Raw genomic sequence first — 13,280 nt, 5'->3', positions numbered from 1 at the left:
TATTCTTTTCACTGTCACATGTGGAACTACGTATGCGCTTACCAAAATATCTTCAGAAGCATGACCATCACTGACTGACAGTCCATTCAACTGTTGCTGCAACTGTCCCATGGCCTGAGGCAGGTCTCGTGATGGAATAAACCAGTCTTGGTCTTCCTCGTCCAGCATCTCCTGAAAGCAGCGGTCCAAGAATTCTTGCTCCTGCAGCTCCTCCTCCACCTGGCAAGAAACGGGGAAGAGCTCAGACTTAACTGTCCCAGTGGGACTCACACTTTCTAGTCTTTTTTTACCTCTTTCTTTCAGAGGTTATAACTTTGCAACTAAGAATGATCTTGTATGAGATCTACTAAGAATTATGATCCTTTTAATGAAAGGCTAGAAAGAAATATAACTTTTAGTATTTTCAATCAAATTCCATAAAAAATAAGACAGGAAATAGTCAAAATAGCAGAAATTCCAGGTTTTCACAGATCTAATATGTGACACAGATATTTTTCATATGGCACTTAACAGAAAATCATTTTAAAGCTTGACATTTTTTTTCAATCTTATTGAGAGGCGGTTCTTAAATTTCCCATTTTACAAGTATGAAAAGGGTTCAGGAACTATGTATCTAGACTACTACCTGGACAGTGGAGATTAAACCAAAACCAACTCCCAGCTTCTGGCCCCCTTTGCTAGTAATAAAGCCCCTTCGGGAGAAAAATACTTTCAGAACCTTAGAAAGATATAAAGAACACTTTCTGGCATACCAGTAGAAAATTCTTTCAAAACAAGAAGAAATAATACAAATATTTAAACAACTTGCATATTTCTGAAAAAGAGTATCTTAAATCTAAAGCAATATATAGCAAGGATATTTTATACTTATTTGCAGACCCTGTTAACTCTTGGTAAAGAGTATGCTTCACTCTGGAGATCAGCGTGATTTTCACAGGCCTCCCGCTTCATGTTTGGCCATCCCTGTAGGCTGCCTGGTGACTGATTCACAGCTCGTATGCCGCCACCAGAGGGCTAGTCAAGCAAAAATAATCACCCAAACTAGCCAATATAGTTGAATCCAAAGGAAAAGTCACCTGTAGCAAGACTTAAACATATGATTTCAACCTTACAATTAACTATACTTTTTATTTTTTTAATCTCAAGTAAATTAGTTACAAAGTACTTAAAATAACAACTGAAAATATTTCCAAACTACAAGATTTAACATGACTGCTCAGGATCTGCCCTAAAACTTTCCCCGAGAGCATAACATGTTCTTCCATATTAAGTCTACCCTTATTTACAGGCACAAGCCACAAAAGCAGTTACCTGGGCCCACGGGTGTCATAGGAAGCATGGTCTATGTACTGTTCACACAGATCATAACACAGTGAGCCACAGCAGGTGGAAACTCCTGGCTGTTTCCTAAACTTGTTTCCATCTCCCCAAAGCACCAGTTGTACAGTTAAAATCGAATTTCCTGTCTCCCATGCTGGATATGGCCATGTAACTATAATCACATAACGTCCCCAAGAAGGGATGTGAGTACTCTGGCATCATTTGGTTAAAAGGAGACCCTTTGCCTTGACATTTGGCTCTCTCCCTTTCCTATGGCTTGACTTCGAGTTACCCTACAGTTGCCAAGTGCCCTGGGAGTGGCAGGGCAAAATGATGGAGGGCATCAAGTGGTTGCAGAGTCACCTGTCTACCTGGAGTGCTTACCTGGGGGTGTTACAACCACAGAGATTTAAGACAACTGATTACTGCTGGGTCTTTGTGGAAGGAGTCTAGCCTTCCCCCACCAAATACACTATCTCAGACTTGCATTCTGCCAGTCCCTGAGTTCCTACTTGGGGCATGCCAGGCTGGTCTGTCTGCACACAGCTGCTGTTTCCCAGAAGCCTACACCAGAACACCATGGCATTGGATCCTCTTTTAATTAGCATGATAGAAAAATTTCAATATTGTCCTCCAAGGTATCTTCAATTTGGTCTCTTAGCAACTGAAGTTGCTTTTTGGTCAGCCCTGATCAGGCGTCTATGTATTTTCAAGTTATTCTAAAGCCAATGAACACAATTTTCTTTTGACAGACTGATGGTAAAATACAGCTGTTGAACTACATTTCACTTCTTTACCTGTCTGTTGAAATCCTCTTCATTCTCCATCCACATGTACTCTGCGAATGGGTTTTCCTTCTCATCATGCCCATTTAACACCTGGTCCTCTTTGGATTTTATATTGGGTGCTGTATTCGCCACACTGGATCCATTCATTATGACAGAACCTACACAGGAGCAAAAGAAAGGATAAAATGATACAAGGATCCAGGAAATGAAAAGATTCTTCCAGATGCTTCTGATGTTCTAAATCAAAGTTATTAACTACAGATAAACAGAAAATGCTAGTCTGTAACTAGTTACCTATACAGATGTACAATTCTTTAAGAGTTAAAAGAAAAAACATCTCAGCTCAGTTAGCCTTTCTAGCCAAGTGGGATGGGTGCTGGGTGGGACAGGACCTTTTCAAACCAAAATTCTGTAAGTTCTAGAACCTAACCAAGATCATAGCTTCTCTAACATTTAAAAAGGTAGAAAAAATACATTCTTAATAAACATTGTAAATGGTTGCCCCTTATTCTGATTTTTTTTTTTTGTTTTCTTTTTTTTTTGCTTGTGCTGGGTCTTAGCTGTGGCAGGCAGGATCTTAATTTCAGCATGTGACCTCTGAGTTGCAGCATGTGAGATCTAGTTCCTTGACCAGGGATTGAACCCGGGCCCCCTCCACTGGAAGCACAGAATCTTAGCCACTGGACTACTAGGGAAGTCCCTATTCTGATTCTTATTAAGCTCTGTTTTTCTTTAAAACCTATTTCAAAAAATAATACATGCTTATCACATTGGAAAGCAAAAAGGAAAAAAGTAAGGTCATCAGCTGTCTAACTATACAGAGTTAAAAATGATTCACAATGTGGTGGATATAAGCTTGCTGACTTCCCCTATGTACCTAAGGACACATATACACACACCCATTCCCCAAGCACCCATTCTTATAGTAACAGCATGATGTGCCATCATTTGCTCTTTCTCATTTCCATATTAATATAGACATTCTGTCAGTTGGTGTGTTTCCAGCGTTTCTGTATTATAAAGGTGGGATGAACTTCTTGTGTTCAATTTCTCTAATGATTTTCTTAAGATAATTCCTAAAAATAGAACTGCCATATAGGAAAGAATGTTTGTTTAAGGCTCGTGATTTATGGCCAAGCTGCCTAGAGTTTAAATTCCCACTGGTATTATGTAAGTGCCTGTTCATCTGCACTCATGAGTGTTCTTTTGGCTTCCAAATTCATTTTGGTATGCTTGCTATCATCTGGATTGTATTTATTTTCAGTTCTTTATTTAAAATTTAACCATTCTTCAAAAACAGTTGTAGGACTTTCCTGGGGGTCCAGTGGTTAAGAATCTGCCAGCCAACGCAGGGGACGCAGGCACGACCCCTGGTTCAGGGAGAAAGCACATGCTACGGACCAAGCCCTCGCACCACAGCTACCGAGGCCAAGCACCTAGAGCTCGCGCTCCGCAGCGAGACAAGCTACTGCAGTGAGAGGCCCTCGTACCGAAACTGAGGAGCAGCCCCGGTCGCTGCAACGAGTGAAGCCTGGGCACAGCCGTGAAGACCCAGCATGGCCAAAAATAACCAGATAAACAAAGACGGAGCACTGTAGTCTTTACGCTCTATAGTACCTCCCCTAAGCTCTTGTAGGTAATGGGCATCGTCTTAATACTACTTAACTACTCTGTTTCATATGTATTATCTTTCTCTTAGTTAGATTCTCAACTCCTGAAACACGAGATGAAAAGCTTTTATATTTTGTAATCTTCCTCAATATTAGGAACTTCATAAATACCCATGGATCGTCGTGCTTAGGCAATTTTCCCTTTCCAGCCTGTCTCCTCCTTTCAGTCTCAGCTCAGTCCTCTCCCCAGCGCTCCCTGGGGGCACCTTTAAGTTTTAATACATTATTTTTCACTTATTTCTGTCTTGGTAACATTCATGAAAAAGTTCTTCTCTGCTTCTGGGTACACTAAAAGTTACTGAAGTTTTTTCAACTTTCAAACCTGTTATGAACATTAGAAAATATAACCTTAAAAGACAAAGTACAGTTGTGAAGAGTAATAAGAATATGGGCTTCCCTGGTGGCTCAGTGGTAAAGAATCTGCCTACCAATGCAGGGGACACTTCGACCCCTGGCCTGGGAAGATCCAACATGCTGTGGAGTGACTAAGCCCACGTGCCGCAACTATTGAGCCCGTGGTCTAGAGCCTGGGAACCACTACTACTGAGCCCACACACCGCAACTACTTACGCCCATGTGCCCTAGAGCCCATGCTCCACAACAAGAGAAGAAGCAGTAAGAAGCCCCTGTTCACCCCAACTAGAGAAAAGGCCAGTGCGCAGCAACGAAGACCCAGTAAATAAAATTGTATAAAAAAAGATGAAAAAATAATTCATTGATAGTTCAAAGAGAACTTAAGACAGAACCCATGTAATTCACTGTTGGTTTAATTAGGCCACCTAGTATGAAATATACCAGTTTAATATATTTTAGACAGAGACCGGAGAAGGCGATGGCACCCCACTCCAGTACTCTTGCCTGGAAAATCCCACAGACAGAGGAGCCTGGTAGGCTACCGTCCATGGGGTCGCAAAGAGTCGGACATGACTGAGCGACTTCTCTTTCACTTTTCACTTTCATGCATTGGAGAAGGAAATGGCAACCTACTCCAGTGTTCTTGCCTGGAGAATCCCAGGGACAGGGAAGCCTGGTGGGCTGCTGTCTATGGGGTCACACAAGAGTCGGACACAACTGAAGCGACTTAGCAGCAGCAGCAGCAGCAGACAGAGACAAAAGAAATCAATGATTATTTCAAATACTGCTCCAGAATAATAATCCCATATGGCTATAAAAGGGGGGAAACCAGTTTTTATTTTTACCACTTCCATTTTCAGCATAACAATGATAGAAGCAAGTATGTTCCGAACCTCAGGGCAACTGAGTAGATAGGTATTTCTAATCAGAGACTTAACAGGTCTTGAACCTTGATGGATAGCACTTTCCAAAGATTCATTTGGCAGTTGGTTACTATGCTCATAGCTCAGTTGGTAAAGAATCTGCCTGCAGTACAGGAGACCCCAGTTTGATCTCTGGGTCAGGAAGATCCCCTGGAGAAGGGATAGGCTACCCACCCCAGTATTCTTGGGCTTCCCTGGTGGCTCAGCTGGTAGAGAATCTGTCTGCAATGTGGGAGACCTGGGTTCAATCCCTGGGTTGGGAAGATCTCCTGGAGAAGGGAAAGGCTACCCACTCCAGTATGCTGGCCTGGAGAATTCCATGGACTGTATAGTCCATAAGGTCACAAACAGTCGGACACGACTAAGCGACCTTCATTTCACTTCACTTACTATCAACACAGTGATTTCTCCCCACATTATGGAAGTCACCCACAGAGAATCAGACATCCATTTTCTAAAACATCTGCCTTTGCCACCAAAATAAATCCTGAGTGCCCATGACTGTTAGGAGAAAGGGAAAGCAGAGGAAGAAAGAACAGAATAATCCTAATTCAAGAGAAAGGCAGAGCACAGAGAATACATTGCAGGATATACCTGTTCATGAGAAAGGGAATGGAATATTACCACAACTCAACATGGGGATATTATCTAATTTAACGTAAACATTTTTAAAAGTTTTTTTTTTTTTTAACACAAACACTTTAGAAAAGCAAAAAACACTGTGATTGGGACTGTCAATACTACGAAAATTGTTCTCTCCACAGTAGGTTACATAGTGTTGAATTGTATTTTATACAATTCCACCTTTTCCAAACAATTGAGAAGTTTGGTTTCTCTAAACAGCAGCAATCCAAGAGCTTAATTTGTACAGTGCTTAACAATAGTAGTCATGTATGGATGTGAGAGGTGGACTATGAAAAAAGCTGAGCATTGAAGAATTGATGCTTTTGAACTGTGGTGTTGGAGAAGACTCTTGAGAGTCCCTTGGACTGCAAGGAGATCCAACCAGTCCATTCTGAAGGAGATCAGTCCTGGATGTTCTTTGGAAGGAATGATGCTAAAGCTGAAACTCCAGTACTTTGGCCACCTGATGAGAAGAGCTGACTCACTGGAAAAGACTGGGAGGGATTGGGGGCAGGAGGAGAAGGGGATGACAGAGGATGAGATGGCTGGATGGCATCACCGACTCGATGGACGTGAGTTTCAGTGAACTGCGGGAGTTGGTGATGGACAGGGAGGCCTGGCGTGCTACGATTCATGGGGTCACAGAGTCGGACATGACTGAGCGACTGAACTGAACTAACAATTTATAAAGAAATTTCATATTTATGCTATAACTTAAAGTATATATTCTGTCCAACCTCACTTAAAAAAAAAACACCCAGACATTGCTAAAGACCAAAGAAGGTACTGGTTCAGCGGCTAAGCAAACAGGGTTGCTGGGTTGGTTCAATAACAACACTGGTTTGTGGGCCCACTGTGTGACAGTGACACCTGGTGCTTAATGTGCCTCTTGACATTAGTAATGGGGTGAGCATGGGGAGGTTTGGCTGAAGAATGGTAAATCCTAGGTACCCTTGGGAAATGCCATCCAACTTGGGGAAGACAGTAGGTAAGACAGGACCATTGCCTGTAACTTCCTTGACTGTCCTGTTTCCAAAGTTGCATGTAACACTTTCTGTTTCCAGCTCCTCTCCAGCTCACCAGCCATCATGCTTGCCTTCCAAAAGCATGGTGTTTCTCTAACCATCTTATTTTGATAGTTCACTTTCATGACTTTGATCCTCCCACACCAAGTCACATCACTGTGAAATTCTATTCTAGTGGAGACAAAGAAAATGTCCCCAAAGCTTTCAGAGATGGGGAAAATGCTTGGTTACAAAAGTAGGATCACAAATCAGAATGGCTGCTCTGTTGTCAGCTACACTATGGAGAGGGCCATGTGACTAGGAGTTCAATTTTTTTTGTTGTTTTTTGGGCAGCTCTGCTTGGCTTGTGGAATCTTAGTTCCCCAAAAAGGGATTGAATTCGAGGACCCCAGCAGTGAAACAGCCAAGTCCTAACCCCTGGACCACCAGGGAATTCCCAGTTACTCAGTCTTGTTAACAAGCATGCAAGTTTCGAAGGTCATCTTCCCACCATCAAGTCCTCAGATGAGACCACTTGAACTTTATGAGATTCTGAGGTAGGGGCACCCAGCTGGGCTGCTCCCAGATTCCTGACCCACAGGAACTGTGATACTAAATGTTTATTGTTTTAGCCTGCTAAACTTTGGGGTAAGTTCTTATATAATAATAAATAAATAACACAGGTATTCAGTAAACACGGACATCTAGCTCTGCCATACAAACCACCAATTGCCACCCATCTATTAAGAAGGCAAACGTGCAGTCTGAAGCAGGTCACTGTTTGAGGAGTTCTTCAAGAACTAGACTCAATAGCACATAAAGGAGTTGATGTCTGGTCTGTATCTAAACTGCATTGAGAAATCTAAGAACTATTTGAAACTCATTCCCCGCTTCCATCTCACTTTCCCTCTTAAATGTGTGGCAAACATGCTGAAAATGGAAAATAATGATTGTCATTTGGCTGAAGATGGTAAAGCATGTAGTCAAAACAGGAATGCTAGGCTCCTGCCAAGCATATGATTTAGCACTTTACCTCGGTCAAGAGTTTGTGTTTAAGATATTTGGCTTGAAATAGAGGTCTTGGTTCCCAACCACAAAGAACTTCAAGACGTTTAATATACCTAGGATATTTCCAGAATACATACTTCATCAGTTCAACACTTTGAAAAATCACAACTTTCAGATTCAACAATTTTTCCAATCCAAAACTTGGCTATTTTTTTTTTTGAACCTAGATGAGATTTTTTTTTTTCAGAAGCTAAAACTAGATTATGCCCAGGATAACAACTTGACTGTCAAGAATACTTGGAACTATTGACTCAATTATTGGGAAAAAGTCTATTGAGTAGTTTATATTAAAACTAGTCTCTACTATTCTGTTTCCTGCAGTTTTGTTAACTTCATTCAGTCTGGTTGTTGTCGTTCAGTCGTTAAGTCGTGTCCGACTCTTTGTGACCCCATAGACTACAGCACGCCAGTCTCCTCTGTCCTTCACTATCTCCTGGAGTTTGTTCAAATTCACATCCACTGAGTTGGTAATGCTATCTAACCATATCATTCTCTGCCGCCCCCTTCTCCTTTGCCTTCAATCTTTCTCAGCATCAGGGTCTTTTCCAATGAGCCAGCTCTTCACATCGGGTGGCCAAACTATTGGAGCTTCAGCTTCAGCATCAATCCTTCCAATGAATATTCAGGGTTGATTTCCTTTAGGAATGACTGTTTGATCCCCGTGCAGTCCAGGGGACTCTAAGGAGTCTTCTCCAGCACCACAAATCAGTCTGGTGAATACGATTTAAAAAATTAAACATTGTGAGTAACAGTTTTACATGTTATTTTACTTCAAACATGTTGCCACTAGATTCAGGCTTTGGTCTTTCCCAGTTACATCCTAGTAACTCAGGTAATTAGATGAGCTCACTCACTAGAATCTGTGTGTCTACCCTCAGCCCTGTGCTTGACAGCTATTTTCACAAGGTACACAGTTGTTTCACTGATGGTATTTACATTCTCTCAGGAGAGAGATAAGCAAATAGTTAAGAATAATTAGTATTAAATTAAAAGGAGAGGCAAAAGGGACTATTAGAAGACAGGAAGACCCAATCTAGTTCAGGAGTGGGGGATGGCTAAGAAGGGTGTCCCTGAACAAGCAACATTTCGATTGATACCTGAAAAATTTGTTAGCTAGCAGGAGGGAAGAGAGGGAAAACCATGTGCAAGGATTCAGAGGCGGGAGGGAACTTTCAAGAACTGTAAGAAGGTACATACGCATATAGTTTGAGTCAAAGGAGAACCTCCTTCCTTGGAGAATGGCCAAGGAAGAGAGATGCGGGTGCAGAGGCAGATGGACCTGATCGCCTAGGACACCAAAGGCCACATGAAGAATTTTGGAGATCATCCCAAAAGCAATGAAAGCCACTGAAAGCGGTGCTCAGCAGCACAGCGACGTGACTCATATTTTGTGTTACTCAGGCTGCCATATGGAAAATGGATTGGAGAGACTGAGAGAGGACAATGGGAGACCAGTAAGGCAGCTAATGCACTAACCCAGATGAAAAACAAAAGGCAGCTGCTTAGACTAGGACAATGGCAGTAAGAAGAGAGGAGATCCAGACCTATTTTAGGCTTTTCTGGTGAGGAACTGGATGCGGGGAGACAAGGCGAGGCAGATACCGAGGATGACTCTGGCACCAGCAACTGGGTGAGGGGTGGTGTCACTCGCTGAGCGAGGGAACTCCACGGGAAGGGTGGATTTTTCTTGGGTGGGGATGGGGATTCAAGGTATAACGGGTGATGCGTTCTATACTGGACACATTAAATGTGGAATGCCTCTGAAGCACTCAAATGGTGACACAGGTAGCTTGCTTGTGTGCATCAACAGGAGAGGTGTGACTAAATACAGAAATCTGGAATAGTCGTCTACACACATGGTGCCCGGAGTCATGGGCCTCGAATGTTGCCTAGGGAGAGAGGGCAAAGCCAGGTAGCACAAGGAGATAGACAAGCAGACTGAGAAGGAAACCAGAAGAGTGTGACGCCACAGAAATCAAGGGAAGACAGAACCCTTCGCTTATAGTGAGTTGAAAGGTAGCCCCCAAAAAGATATGTTCAGATTCTAATGCCGAGAATCTGCGAACACTACATTATTTGGAATAAGGGTCTTTGTAGACGTAACTACATTAAGGACCTTGAGATAAGCAGATCATCCTACATTATCCCAGGAGGCCCTAAATCCAATGGTAAGTGTCTTGTAAGAGAAAAGCAGGAGATTTGACATGGGGAAAAGGAGGCAATGTGACTAGGGAGGCAGAGATTGGAGTGGTGGGGCCACAAGTCAAGGAATGCCTACAGGCACCACAAGTTGAACAGGCAAAGAACAGATTCTCCTCTGCAGTCTCCAGAGAGAGAGTCCAGCCTGATTTTTTGTTTATTGACTTTTGATTTTTGACTTCTAGCCTCCAGATGGTAAGAGAAAAAATTCATGTTGTTTTAAGCCTCTAGTTTGTGATAATCTGCCACATTAGACACAGAGGACTGTGTAAGTAAGGCAGGTATGTTGAAGGCTGAAGTGAAAAGTGAAAGTGAAAGTCACTCAGTGAAAGTGAAAGTCGCTCAGTCGTGTCTGACTCTTTGTGACCCCATGGACTATACACAGTCCATGGAATTCGCCAGGTCAGAATACTGGAGTGGGTAGCCATTCCCTTCTCCAGGGGATCTTCCCAACCCAGGGAACGCACCCAGGTCTTCAGCATTGGAGGTGGATTCTTTACCAGCTGAGCCACCAGGGATGCAAGGTCAAAAGGAAGGCTGAGAAGTGTCTACAGAATTTAGGCCCATGGAGATGACTTATGACCACAATGAAAGCAGGATCCTTGAACAGAAATGAGGGAGAAAGTAAAATGGATGAGATATGAATTGCAGGTGACAGGAAGTAATCAAAACTCTTTCAAGGGGCCAGGTGCCAAGGAAAGGAAGAGGAATGAACAGGAACCAGAGGGATGGAAGGTCCCTGGAAACTTTATTTTTAAAGACTGGAGAGCCCAGAACATGTTTAAATGTTCACAGAAAGAGTCTGGTGGAGAGGGAGAGGCTGGAAATAAAGGAGAAAGAAGGAAAAGCTGATAGTACAGGCTAGGGGAAGGTAGGAAGAGATACTTGTTTATTCTTTTGAATAGCTAATACATTCTGATGATTCAAAATCTAAATGCCTGGGATTCCTAATTAGTAGCAGTTAATTACAGTAAAAGAGAATTACTAATTAAGAATGGATGATGAGCATAACGTCAGAGCAAGGGAAGCACATTGGGAGAGACATTTAATCCATTACAAAGCCTTACTCCATGAAACACTCTTAACTCCATGGCAGATTTTCACTTCCCTGGTGGCAGGAATGTAAGTCTCCCTGTCCCAACAGTTGCTGGAGAAACCTACCAAACTCTAACTCTAGAACTTTGCTTTTGTTTTCTCTTCTAATTTTTCATAGTCATATATATGTGTATACATATAACATATCCACAAATTTTAAAGCTACATAAGCACTAACAGAAAGTAATTTTATAAATTTTAAATACATACTGTCAACCAAAAACAACGCAGGAGGCTGCAAATAAGAAATGAGTTTATTTGGGATCTTAAGAATTGGAATTCAGGAACCACAGATTTGGGTAACCCCAGAAGAGGGGAAACAGTGAGAGATTTTATTTTCTTGAGCTCCAAAATCACTGCAGATGGTGACTGCAGCCATGACATTAAAAGATGCTTGCTTCTTGGAAGAAAAGCTATGACCAACCTAGACAGCATATTAAAAAGCAGAGACATTACTTTGCCGACAAAGATCCGTCTACTCAAAGCTATGGTTTTTCCAGTAGTCATGTATGGATGTGAGTCAGACTATAAGGAAAGCTGAGTGCTGAAGAACTGATGCTTTTGAACTGTGGTGTTAGAGAAGACTCTTGAGAGTCTCTTGGACTTCAAGGAGATCAAACCAGTCAATCCTAAAGGAAATCAACCCTGAATATTCATTGGAAGGACTGATGCTGAAGCTGAAACTGCAATACTTCGGCCACCTGATGCGAAGAACTGACTCATCTGAAAAGACCTGGATGCTGGGAAAGATTGAAGACAGGAGGAGATGAGGATGAGATGGCTGGATGCCATCACTGACCTGATGGACATGAATTTGAGCAAGCTCCAGGGAGCTGGTGATAGACAGGGAAGCCTGGCGTGCTGCAGTCTATGGGGTCACAAAGAGTCGGTCACATGACTAAGTGACTGAACTGAACTAAAAAAGAGTGTTGCGAGGAAAACAAAGAGTCATAAAGACAAAAGGGCATAAGATTGTTAAAAGTTGCCTGATGAGTGGGGCAGAGAACATATTTGAATACATAATAGTTGAAAACTTTCCTAACCTGAAAAGGAAACAGACAGCCGGGTCCAGGAAACACAGAGTGCCAAGCAGGATCAATTCAAAGAGGGCCCTACCAAGACACACTGTAATTAAAATGGCAAAAATTAAAGATGAAGATAAAATATTAAAAGCAGCAAGGGAAAAGCAATGAGTTACATGCATGGTAACGCCCATAAGGCTGTCAGCTGAATTTTCAGCAGAAACTCTAAAGGCCAGAAGGGACTGGCACAATATAATTAAAGAGATAAAAGGGAAAAACCTACAGCCAAGACTACTCCACCTGACAAGGCTTTCATTCAGATTTGATGGAGAGATTAAAACTTTTTTCAAATATATTTACTTTTGGTTGCACTGGGTCTCCACCATTAAACGTGGGCTTCCTCCAGTTGGGGCAAGCAGGGGCTACTCTTCTTGCAGTGCACGGGTCTCTCATCGCAGTGCGTGTGCGCTAAGTCGCTTCAGTTGTGTCTGACTCTTTGGGGATGCTATGGACTGTAGCCCTGCCAGGCTCCTCTGTACAAGGGATTCTCCAGACAAGAACACTGGAGTGTGTTGCCATTTCCTCCTCCAGGGGATCTTCCCAACTCAGGGACTGAACCCGAATCTCTGAAGTCTCTTGCACTGGCAGGTGAGCTTTTTTTTTTTTTTACCACTAGCACCAGCTGGGAAGCCCTCTCATTGCTGTTGTGGAGCACAGGCTCAATGCACACAGGCTTCAGCAGTTGCAGCACAGGGGCTCCGTAAATGTGGCTCGCAGGCTCCACAGCACAGGCTCAGCAGTTGTGGCACATGGGCTGAGCTGCTCTGCACCATGTGGGATCTTCTTGGACCAGAGATCAAACCCATGGTCCCCTGCATTGGTAGGCAGATTCCTATGCAGTGTACCACCAGGGAAGTCCTCAAAAGTTTTAAAAGACGCAAAAGCTAAAAGATTTCAGCACTACCAAACCAGCTTTACAAGAAACGTTCAAAGGACTTCTCTAAGCAAAAAAGAAATGGCCACAACTAGGAGCCTGAAAACTATGAAAGAAAAAAGCTCACTGTGTATATTAAAGTCAAATATACACTAAAGGTAGTAAATTTAACTACATACAGAGTTAGTAGGAAGGTTAAAGAATAAAACTAGTAAAATCATCTATATCTTCAATTAAAGGAGTCACAAAACAAAATGGTAAAATATGACAAAAATAGTA

The 13,280-nt window shown here is 42.4% G+C and overlaps 1 protein-coding gene across 2 annotated transcripts in view; it reads right to left on the bottom strand.

The window, feature by feature from the left end:
* PAIP2B (poly(A) binding protein interacting protein 2B) overlaps nt 1-13,280 on the bottom strand; it is a 47,083-nt gene that overhangs the window by 6,936 nt on the left and 26,867 nt on the right. For both annotated transcript variants that reach the window (XM_052649753.1, XM_052649752.1), the window contains exons 2-3: nt 2,118-2,266; nt 43-219 (exon numbers count right to left, since the gene is read on the bottom strand). In XM_052649753.1, the coding sequence (XP_052505713.1) occupies nt 43-219; nt 2,118-2,255 (315 nt within the window). In that variant the 5' untranslated portion in view covers nt 2,256-2,266. The remainder of the gene's footprint in view (nt 1-42; nt 220-2,117; nt 2,267-13,280) is intronic.

Source organism: Budorcas taxicolor, chromosome 11 (genome assembly GCF_023091745.1).
Source record: "Budorcas taxicolor isolate Tak-1 chromosome 11, Takin1.1, whole genome shotgun sequence".
NCBI classification, from domain to species: Eukaryota; Metazoa; Chordata; class Mammalia; order Artiodactyla; family Bovidae; genus Budorcas; species Budorcas taxicolor.
The sequence above is the reverse complement of the archived record's forward strand: the minus strand, read 5'-3'. Positions and strand labels throughout refer to the sequence as shown.